This window comes from Myotis nattereri, assembly GCF_964212035.1.
Source record: "Myotis nattereri genome assembly, chromosome: 16".
Lineage (NCBI taxonomy): Eukaryota > Metazoa > Chordata > Mammalia > Chiroptera > Vespertilionidae > Myotis > Myotis nattereri.
The window spans coordinates 35,029,277-35,040,493 of NC_138091.1; the positions used below are offsets into that span (position 1 = coordinate 35,029,277).

At 64.0% G+C, this 11,217-nt stretch overlaps 1 protein-coding gene across 1 annotated transcript; it reads left to right on the plus strand.

The window, feature by feature from the left end:
• Positions 1 to 1,730: 1,730 nt before the first annotated feature.
• TBX2 (T-box transcription factor 2) lies at positions 1,731 to 10,608 on the plus strand (the record flags this gene model as incomplete). Its single annotated transcript, XM_081110251.1, has 7 exons — positions 1,731 to 2,125; positions 3,189 to 3,456; positions 4,397 to 4,543; positions 5,682 to 5,758; positions 5,855 to 6,018; positions 6,442 to 7,070; positions 9,228 to 10,608. 7 exons carry the CDS (start codon positions 1,731 to 1,733, stop codon positions 9,675 to 9,677), a joined length of 2,130 nt encoding a protein of 709 aa, XP_080966377.1. The 3' UTR covers positions 9,678 to 10,608.
• Positions 10,609 to 11,217: the final 609 nt, after the last annotated feature.

Here is an 11,217-nt window from a genome sequence, read left to right on the forward strand (position 1 = left end):
CCGCAGATGACGGGCCAGGCTGCCTGGACACTGCTGGGTGTGGGCTGTTCGCGCCCACCATGCGGGCACTGGGCCTGTGCCCGCCGCACTCACCCGCACTTGCATTGGTTGTGCGGGCAGGTGTCCGTCTCGTCCTTACCGGGAATCAGTCTGAGTGCCGGCGCCCAGGCGTGATTCCAGGCAGGTGTGTGGCCGCTTCACTCTCTAGCAGCGCGCCTCAAGGCGCTGCTCCCGCTGCGCACAGAGGGCACCATCACACAGGGCGTAACACACTCACACACACACACACACACACACACTCACACACACGCATCGCGGGGTGGGGGAACACGGGGGCTGCCGGAAAACCGGACTGTTGGCGCGCACCTGTGGTTGAACACGTGCGTTCCGCCACCCGGAGGGGAGTGATCAACCACAGGTGCGCGCCCACATGCGGACCCCACTGCTCCGCACTCCTGGACTTGGGGGAAAGTAGCGGAGAGTGGATGGAGGATGCCTGTGTTGAGGATGAGGGAGACTTTTGTCTCCAGTACCGGATGCGGCGAAAATGAGTTGGGTTGCGGGTCAAGAATCGGGGGCCGGGATTGGCCGCCTTGTGCTGGGCGAAAGGTGCGCTCCCTTCCTGGCCCCGAGAACGCCCGCCCTCGGAGGGCCCAGGGCTGGGTCGGGACGCAGACCTGCTAAGTTCCGGGCTGGCCCAAACTCCAAGTTCCTCCTGAGTCCTTCAGCGACCGGAGGCGCGGGCTAAGGGGTCCCCGCGTTTCCGGAGGGCAAGGCCGCGCGTCCCGCTCCCGCCCGCGCCGGCCCCACCAGCTCTGCCACGGCTCCACTCACCGGCTCCCGCCACTTGGGTTCCACTGCGGGACCTCGCCCGCCCACCGGCCTCTCTTTCCAGCACCCGCAGCCTCCCTCCGGAGTGCAGGGGCCCCGGGCGGCGCCGCGGCCGGGAGCGGGGTCGGAGGCCAAGCTGTGGAGCGGGCCAGAGCGTCCAGGCAGCCGCACGCAGGCGGAGGGCGCCCTCTCTCCTCTCGGGGCCATGTCAATGCTTTGCACTTGGGGCCGGCGAGCGGCTGGGGGTCCTTTCTCAGGGCCCTGAGACCTGGGCGCCCCTCATCTCAAGCCCGTGAGGCGGGTCGGATCCGCCAGCCGCGCTCCCTGTACGGGCGCGGGCGGCCTCGGGCTCGGGCGCGGGGTGGGGGCCGGGGCAGGGGGAGGGGTCTCAGGGCCCGCTGGCCCGTCATTGGTTAATATTTTATTCTGTTGACATGTTTTCTTACTGCTGAGGCTTCCGACACCTTCTCCCCGGCCCCCCCCTCCCGGCCGGAGCTTGGCCTGAGCTGTCAAAACCCCGCCCCCGGAGACCCACAATTGGTCCAAAAAGCGTAAAATCAGCAATCAAGGGGGGCCTGGCTCGTTAGCGCAGGGGATCCGAGCAGGGCAGGACATGTGAGATAGTCACAGTTTCCCAGAGATCACGACAAGATCTAACCAGTCGCGCGTGGTCACCGGCGCCGGAGCGGGCCAGCCCAGCCCAGCCCCGCGCAGAGCCCCCGCCACCCCCGCGCTCAGAGCCCCGCGCCCCTCGCTGCGCGCCGGACGGGGAGCGGGAGGAGCCGCCGCCGCGCTCGCCACCCGGGTCGCCCTTCCAACTCGCGCGCCGCCGCCCGGGCCGGGGGTCCGAGCCCCGCGCCCCCGGCCCCGGCCCCCCGGCGCCTGGGCCGGATGTCCCGATGAGAGAGCCGGCGCTGGCGGCCAGCGCCATGGCTTACCATCCGTTCCACGCGCCGCGGCCGGCCGACTTCCCCATGTCCGCCTTCCTGGCGGCAGCGCAGCCCTCCTTCTTCCCCGCGCTCGCACTGCCGCCCGGCGCGCTGGCCAAGCCTCTGCCCGACCCGGGCCTGGCGGGGGCGGCGGCGGCGGCGGCGGCGGCGGCAGCGGCGGCCGAGGCGGGGCTGCACGTCTCGGCACTCGGCCCGCACCCGCCCGCCGCGCATCTACGCTCGCTTAAGAGCCTGGAGCCCGAGGACGAGGTGGAGGACGACCCCAAGGTGACGCTGGAAGCCAAAGAGCTGTGGGACCAGTTCCACAAGCTGGGCACCGAGATGGTCATCACCAAGTCCGGGAGGTAGGGCGGCCCGCTGGCCGGGGGCGCGCGGGCGGGCGGGCTGGGGGACCCGACAGCACCCGCCTGCGCCGAGCCTGCCGCCCGGCGCTCCCGGCTCGGGCCGGCGCCACGCGGAGCTCCACAGACAACCAAGGGACTTTTCTCGTTTGGCACCGAACGGTATTTTAAGAACTAAAACATCGAATTCTCCCGAATGAAGTAAAACGAAAACGTGCTCCTAAAGAATAGTTCCAACCCTTCTGCGTCCCACGGCGGAGGAGGCCCGCGGCTCGGCCCCGGCGGGTCTCGGAGGTCTCGGCTGCAACTTAGCCCCGCGGCCTTGCTCTCCTGCCTCCCAGTCTGGCTTGGAGCTCGGGGAGACCCGGCGTCTCCCGGACTTTCTTCCGATCCTGGAGCCCAGCATGGCACCCGCACCCTGCCAGATCCAGGCTGGCCCGCTGGTTCCTCCCGACCCGACCGCTCGGGTCCCGACAGCGACCGCGGAGCCAGCCCAGCCGCAGGCAGCCCTGACCCGGCCCGGAGCCTCCTCGGGGCCTAGGAGCCAGGAGCTGTGGACACACACGGCCCCAGGCCTTCAAGCCGAAAGGGAGCTGCAGTCCCCAACCCCTCCGCCCTTCCACTCAGCCACAGCCCAGGCCGCAGGCTGCCCTCTTCCCTGGGACTTCAGGGTCAGGGTCCTTGTTGGGCACTGAAACCCAGTTCCCCAGACAAACACCCTCTGGATGCATTCCTGGGAGCTTCTGTCCCAAGTGGGCACCCCCTGAACGACTCCATGGAGAAGCGGGAGAAGTGGCTGTGTTTTCAGAGGGTCTGGATTTCTTGCCTGGACATGGGCTTTCCTCTCAGATGAGGGTGAAAGAGGGTTCCCAGACCCGAACCTAGGGGCTAACAAGAAGTGGGATTTTCCACGGGTAACAGCCACAGGTGGGGTCTCCCAGGCAGCAGTCAGGGGGCAGAACAGCGACCAGAGGGAAACCCAGATGCGGGGCTCCAGGCCGCGGTGTGTAAGTCCAGGGACACAGAGCTGGGTCCCACTGCGTCTTCCCCTTTCCCTTCCTCGCAGGCGGATGTTCCCTCCCTTCAAGGTGCGCGTCAGCGGTCTGGACAAGAAGGCCAAGTACATCCTGCTGATGGACATCGTGGCCGCGGACGATTGCCGGTACAAATTCCATAACTCGCGCTGGATGGTGGCCGGCAAGGCCGACCCGGAGATGCCCAAACGCATGTACATCCACCCGGACAGCCCGGCCACAGGGGAGCAGTGGATGGCCAAGCCCGTGGCCTTTCACAAGCTGAAGCTGACGAACAACATCTCCGACAAACACGGCTTCGTGAGTGTGGGGCTGGCTTGGGGATGGGGGTCTGGAGACAGCACCTAGCACCCAGCCCAGGGTTCCAGCGAGAGGCAGGCACCTTCCCCAGAGGGGAGCGCTGGCAGAATCCCGGGGTGCCCCTGCAGGTCTCTTGCCCTGTGGTTTCTGCCGGCTGGGCCTGGACCCAGAGGCTCCGCTCTGTGAGCCTGGGGAATGGCAGGTTGGGGGCGGGTAAGTTCCAGGTTGCTCACAATCTGGGCTTGGGTCAGGCCTTCGAAAAGCCCTTCCTGGAGGCCAGTGGGATGCAGGTGCTGTTCTGCAGCCGCTGGTCTTTAGGTGTTGAGCTTGGAAGACCTGCCCATGACCTCAGCTTTTTTCCACCTTTCCTCGCCCAAACTAGGAGATTTAACAGTTAAATCAGCGCTTCCATGCCCTCCCTGAGACCCCCTCCCTCTCCACACTGTCGGATGAAGACCGGGAGGAGGGAGTTTGGGGGTTCTCTCTGCTTCCGCCTGAGCCGGGAGGCTAATGGAGGGGGAGTTCATGGGCAGGGGGACTGCCTATTCGTAGTTAGGGCAGCTGGTGAGGCCTCGACGTTCCCAATCTTCTCTCCGTGGGTTTTCTAGGGCTTAGCAATGAGCTTAGGAAGAGGAGTTAATAGTGGCATTGTGAAGGGTTTTTATACTGTTTCATTTCTGTTTTCACCTCAGGTAAATATTTTCAAATGGAGAGAGAAAGAGAGAGAAACTGTTATAAAGAAAATAGACTGAAAAGAATTATAAATGAGAAAAAAGAGCAGGGGGGAAAAACACAGGAAAAAATAGCAAAGGGAGGTGAGGGGGGAGTAGGGAGAGCAGAATCGCGTGAGAGACAGAACTTTAAAGAGGGGGGTCCCCAGAGGGTGGAAATGCTCCGCAGAAGGCTGGGGGCCGCCGGCTGACCCGCACCCTCCCCGCAGACCATCCTGAACTCCATGCACAAGTACCAGCCGCGCTTCCACATCGTGAGAGCCAACGACATCCTAAAGCTGCCCTACAGCACCTTCCGCACCTACGTGTTCCCTGAGACCGACTTCATCGCCGTCACTGCCTACCAGAACGACAAGGTGCGGGTGGGCGGCCGGCAGCCCCTGCACCCAAGCCCCCACACAGGCTCCAACACTCCACTTACATCCCTCGCTCCCTCCCAGCCCACTCCCCAGCGCCAAGTCTGTCGTCTGTGAGCGCAGTGCCCACCGAAACCCCCCAGGCTCCCTCCCGAGTCCACAGCACGTAGGTACAGGCTCCCTGGGGCGCGCAACAGCTGGGCGCTCTCTTGGGGTGGGGATGTTTACTTAGCAATTAGCAGAGACTGGGCCCCGCTGACAATTTTACATTTCATTCGTTTTTTTCTTGGCTCCCGGATGGGAATTTAAATGAAGAGAGAGCGGCCCTAGGCAATGTGCCCAGGCGCTCTCAAGGCTAAGAACCTGGGGCACAGTTTCCACTCTCCCGGGGTAGCCAGAGATCGGGACAGGTGACAGCCCCCAAAGCCACCACCTTGAGGCCAGTCCAGGCCCCGGACCACTTGGGAGGTGCTTAGAGATGTTTCCTTCAAGCCAAAGGCCCCCACCCCCACCCCGCCCCGCTTTCTGCTTTCCTATTCCCTCTTTCTAAAGGGGCAAAGCACCACCCCGTTAGGTCCGTTCTGTGTGTCTAACTCCCCGGTGAACAAGAGTGTCTGAGTGTCCTGACTGTCCTCCTGTCTTTGTGAACCTATGAACCGATGTGTACGCTCAGGCATGCGTGCACCATTTGGGGCGTGTGGACGCGTGTTTCCTTGTTTGCTCTGCGGGCACTTGCTGTGTCTGTGTGCGCTTGCGTGTGCGGGGCCATGAGTGTGACTTGTCTTATATGGACCCACGGCCCGCGTGCTCCGCGGCCTGCGCGCCTGCTCAGGTGCGGGCGTGTGCGCGCCGGGGCCTGCTTGCGGGTCGGCGAGCCGGGACACATTCCGCTCTGTGCGCACGGCTCTGGGCCTGTGTGTGCAAGTTGAGCGATTCTTCCTCGAATACTTCGGAGGAGCAGAGACCCTGTCGCTTTCTGAGAGGCCGGCCAGCCCGCCACACCTCGCTTCTGGGCTCAGGGCTGCAGGTCCCGGGCGGGAGGGTATCAGGTGGACACTCCCCGGCTCCCCTGTGAGCGCCCCAGGCCAGGCGGCAAGAGCCTCGGCCTGACCTGGCACCGCCCTCTCGGTCCCCGCAGATCACACAGCTGAAGATCGACAACAACCCGTTTGCCAAGGGCTTCCGGGACACCGGGAACGGCAGGAGGGAGAAAAGGTGAGGGGTGCGTGGGACCCGCCCGCGGTGGGTGCGCAGGAGCAGGACGTGGGGCTGGGTGCGCTCCTTCTGACCCGCTCCCTCTGCCCATCCCAGGAAGCAGCTGACGCTGCCCTCGTTGCGCTTGTACGAAGAGCACTGCAAGGCCGAGCGCGACGGCGCCGAGTCCGACGCCTCGTCCTGCGACCCTCCGCCCGCACGGGAACCGCCGCCGTCCCCGGGGGCGGCCCCGAGTCCCCTCCGCCTGCACCGGACCCGAGGTGAGGGTCGGGTGGTAGAGCCGACCGGAGGTGGGGACAGGGGACAGGGAGGGTTTCCTCAGAGTGCAGGCTGGCTCTTTGCTCCGAGTCAGGGTAGCCTTGGGCCCAGGGAAGCGTCTGGGGTTCGGACGCCCCCAGGAGAACGGTCCCTGTAGCCCCAGATCCCGCTGGACTCCGCCTAGGTTCCCGGCGCCGTGACTCTGGCAGGAAAGGGAGCAACACGCTCAGGTCCTCCCCTGTGCGTGGGGTCCTGGATTAGGTGACCTTCCCCTGCCCCTTGCCCCCCGAGGGTCTAGAAGCCGTCCACTTGCTCTCCCAGACCGCAGGCTTTCCAAGCCTCTCGGACCCGCCCAGACGCGGGAGAGCCCTCCACGTTGTCTGTTCCTGGCCCCTGTCACCCCGCGTGTCCTCTGTCCCCTGCAGCCGAGGACAAGTCGTTCGCCGCAGACAGCGACCCGGAACCCGAGAGGCTGAGCGAGGAGCGCGCGGGACCTGCGCTGGGCCGCAGCCCGGCCCTGGACGGCAGCAGCCCCCCTCGCTTGACCGAACCTGAGCGCAGCCGGGAGCGGCGCAGCCCGGAGAGGGGCAAGGAGCCGGCGGAGAGTGGCGGGGACAGCCCGTTTGGTCTGCGGAGCCTAGAGAAGGAGCGGGCGGAAGCCAGGAGGAAGGACGAGGGGCGCAAGGAGGCGGGTGAGGGCAAGGAACCCAGCCTGGCACCGCTGGTGGTACAGACAGACAGTGCGTCCCCCCTGGGCACCGGCCACCTCCCGGGACTGGCTTTCTCCGGCCATCTGCACGGGCAGCAGTTTTTCGGGCCACTGGGGGCCGGCCAGCCGCTCTTTCTGCACCCGGGACAGTTCGCCATGGGCCCTGGAGCCTTCTCCGCCATGGGCATGGGTCACCTGCTGGCCTCGGTGGCAGGCGGTGGCAATGGCGGGCCAGGGGCCACCACCGGGCTGGACGCAAGCGGGCTGGGCCCCACGGTCAGTGCAGCAAGCACCGCCGCCGCACCCTTCCCATTCCACCTCTCCCAGCACATGCTGGCATCTCAGGTAAGGCCTGTGATCTGGTGGCATCGCAATGAAGGGAGGAGAAGCAATGTGGGTGGCTGGGGTGGGCATAGGGCTTGAGGGTGCTGTGGTGGGCAAGGACTCCTGGGAAGACCTGATATACACTCTTTAGGACACCTAGTTCAGGGATACCAAGACTATAGGTCCAGGGTCTGGCCAGGGTGCTCCTCCAACTCCTGTGTGACCTTGGGCAAGTCCCTGACCCTCTCTGGACCCGTTTCCTTCCCTATAATAACAATAAAATGAAGCACCCATTCGATTCTTCCTGTTCTGACAGACTGGGGCTGCACCTGGCTTTTGGAAAGTCCACTTTCTTGGCCTCCGGACATTTTCCTTGGCAACAAAGACCCTTGGCTCCCTGTCAGTCCCTGAAAGGCCAAGGTGGCTGGACAAAGCGAGTAGGAAAATATTGTCCAATATTTTCTGGACAATTGACCACCAAACGACCCACCTCCAGGTGTGTTTTCCAGGCCTCCAGGAAGTCCTCTGACCTGACCAAGGACAGGGCTGTTCCTGATCCCATCTTGGGTCTCCAAACTCCCCAGCCACACATCTCGGGGAAGAGGAGCTCGGTTCCCCAGGCCCAGGTTGAAATTCTGAGCTCCCAGGGGAGAGTTTATTAAACTGTGGCCAACAGCAAAATAAGGAGATCCGATGAGGAGTGCGGCCTCTTTGGTTGCTTGGGTGGAATATTCCCTGTGGAAAGATTTGGATTCTCTTCATTCATTTTCTCCCCTCTGAGGTTTCTGGCAAATTGAACCCTTGAGATCATATCTAACGGGAAGGAAAATAGGAGTTCGGGTCTGAGAAGGCTCCTTTGGTTCAGAAGCAAATATTTTTTAAAGTGGGGGAGGAGATGCTGAAATAGGTTTTAAACAGCTTAGTGGGGTGGGGGAGTGCTTGAGGCACTAACATCACATACCTAGGGCTCTGAGCTGGCAAGGAAGCATCTGGAAAATAGAGTTCAGGGCCTGGAGTTGGGATCTGAACCCTTGGTTCTGCATGTATGTGAATGCGTCCTCCCCAGACAAATTCTGGTGACAAGCACGGGCATCATAGAGGTCCTGGGGAAGTCACGGCTTCTACACACAGCCTGGTCAACAGGTGCAAGGCCGGGGTGAGAATACCCAGCACTCGGGAGGCATCCCTTGGTACAGGGCTAGGAGTTAAGTACCCGAACCAGGGTAGCCCACTCCTGGCCATCAGGTAGAGCCGAGTGAGGAGAGCTGATGCCAACCTCCCTCCTCCCAACTTGGAATGCCAGGTCCGAGTGCCCAGTAGGGCTTGACCCTCTAGGAAGGGTATTTTTTCATTTCTGACTAAGCTACTTCTTTTTTTCTTCCCGCCTGAGCCAGGCCTGTGTCTCCCTAGCAGCCCAGCACAGTCCGCTCCCTGCCCTCCTCCCTGTACCCACAGACTCTGGGGAGGGAGCCATTATTTCAAAGGTCACATAATCCAAAAGTCGGGCCTCGTGGACTCAGGTGGTGTTTATCCAAGGTTTCCTGGCTACTGTGCTTTCCACAGGCAAAGACTGCATTCCTTCCTCAGCTGCCACTGAGGTGCCGCCAGGAGTTCTTTATGGAATATTCAGGCCAGTTTATAAACTGATTGGCACCTGTACCCTCCTCCCGGCCCAGGCGGAGACCTCTGAGCAGGCGGGCAGGCAGAGGGAGCCTTCACAGAGCTCCTCCCCCCATGCCTGTGCTTCCTCCACCCTGTGGGGCACCTGCAGGGTGCAGGGCTGGGGAGGACGCTGTTCCAAGTGAGCAGAACTTCCCAAGACAACCACAGCCGCCTGCTTGCCACCTGGGCCCACGCCCGCCCCGTTTCCTCCCTCTCGGCCTTTGCCTAGGCCAGTGCGGGCGGCCTGGAATGTCCTTCCCTTATGCCGACTGGCACAGAGCGTGGCGCTAGGCCTTTGTGCCAACTTGAAGTGAGCCCCCTTCTAACTGGGTTTGGCCATGGGCCTAGGCTCATGCCTGACTGTGCTGCTTGGGGGCACAGCTATGTGAGCTCCAGCCTTCCAGTCCTGAAACCGTGGGGACGGAGTCCTCGTTGCAGCACCACCCCCAGCACCCAGCTCGCCCTCAGACACCTCGGGCGGGATGCCTAACCGCTGTGTCGTTCCTTTTCTTCCAGGGAATCCCAATGCCCACTTTCGGAGGCCTCTTCCCCTACCCCTACACCTACATGGCCGCCGCCGCGGCCGCCGCCTCCGCTCTACCGGCCACCAGCGCCGCCGCCGCCGCCGCTGCCGCCGCCGGTTCCCTCTCCCGGAGCCCCTTTCTGGGCAGTGCCCGGCCCCGCCTGCGCTTCAGCCCCTACCAGATCCCGGTCACCATCCCGCCCAGCACGAGTCTCCTCGCCGCTGGGCTGGCGGCGGAGGGCTCCAAGGCGACGGGCGGCAGCCGGGAGCCCAGCCCGCTGCCGGAGCTGGCTCTCCGCAAAGTGGGGGCCCAGCCCCGCGGCGCCCTGTCGCCCGGCGGCTCCGCCAAAGAGGCGGCCAGTGAACTGCAGAGCATCCAGAGACTGGTGAGTGGGCTGGAGAGCCAGCGAGCCCTCTCCCCCGGCAGGGAGTCGCCCAAGTGACGGCGCCAGCCGCTCCGCCGCCACGCTGGCCTCCCGGGCTGCCTGCTCCTGCTGCTGGGGACCTGCGCGGCACAGAATGGGTATTTATTTAAAGAAAGGAGCAAACCCGGCTGCAGCAGCCGGAATAGAGCCCCCCGAGCCAGCGGGGGCTGGGCCGCGTCCCTGGCCCTCGCAGGGAGCCCCGCTCCGGGATCGCAGGTGCCGTGGAGCCCTGGACTCGGTCCAGTCGTCGGGGCCATTGTCCGGGTCCTCCCGCGCGGTGGGGAGACCTCACCCCCAGCCCAGCGGTCTCTTCAGGAGCCAGAGGGTGCAGGGGTGAGTGTGGGAGCTTCCGAGGGAATCCCGGAGGCCTGGCCTCCTGCCCGGACCGCCTGCAAACCTGGGCTGCGGGGTGCTGGGCCCGTGAAGACGGAAGGCAGTGTAGACGGGAGCTGGGAGGGGCCGTTCCTTTTCGTCCTTGCACCCCTTCCCCCGAGAGCCAGGAGCCCCTGCCACCCTGGGCCAGCGGAGGGAGTGGCACTCTGCCTTGAGTCCCCAGGGGGAAAAAAAAGATATTTATGAAATAAATGGTAATTTGTGTAAATATGCTTTAAGATTCCCAGAATATGCAAATTGGTATTAATTTATTCAAAGGTGTACATTGCTGTGTACATACTATGTAGAGATGAACTCATAGCATTTAATTTTTCTCATTTGACGTGAGCATCTATGTTGTACAGGGCTGGGGGGTCCTCGGCGGCCGGAGGCCCCGCCCCCGGAAGAGCTCCCACCCCCGGCCCCTCGGCCCCTCCACCCCGGCTTTGCTCGCCTGGCCCGCGGGCTCCACCTCAGGTTTTCACTTTTCTCTCCGGAGCGAGATGAAACAACAACAAAAAACAAAACGAGAGAAAATAAAACGCGAGAAAACAATAAAACGCTACAATGCGAAGTGAACGGCGGCGCTGTGCGCTCTGTGGTCCGCGGGGGCTGGGGCGCGGCTGGGGAGCCAGGAGGGGCTGGAGGCGGAGGCCAAAGGCTGGGCGCCCGGCTCGGCGGCAGCTGCACCCCCGGGGCGGCGGCGGGGCCCGGGCGCGGGCGGAGCTGCGAAGCCGGGCGGCGCCGGCGCGGGCCACGCGCGGGGCTGGGGCTGGGCTGGCGGGCGCCGCGCGGAGCCGCCTGGAGCCGGGAGCCCCCGGCGCTCCCAGCGCGCACGGCGTCCCAGGCCGGGGGCCGGGCTCCCTCTGCTGGCCGCTCGCCTCTGTCCGGCGCCCCACCCACTCGGCGGCCTCCCGGCTCCCTCTCTGGGGCACCCTAGTGGGACCGCAACCCCTTTTAGCGCTTCTGGGTAGGTGGGGCTGGTAGGCGGGGGGTCCCTCTCTCTCCTCCGGGGAGAGGTTTGGCCGTGGTCCCCCGAATACCACAGACCCTAGAACTCTTCTCCACCTCCATCTCCGGAGCCTCAAAAAGAAACATTCCGTGCCAGGGCTGTTGGCTCCAGTGGCAACGTTTAGCCTGACAGTTGTCCCGTGTAACTTCTCTGACCCTCTGGGCGGTGTGGGGC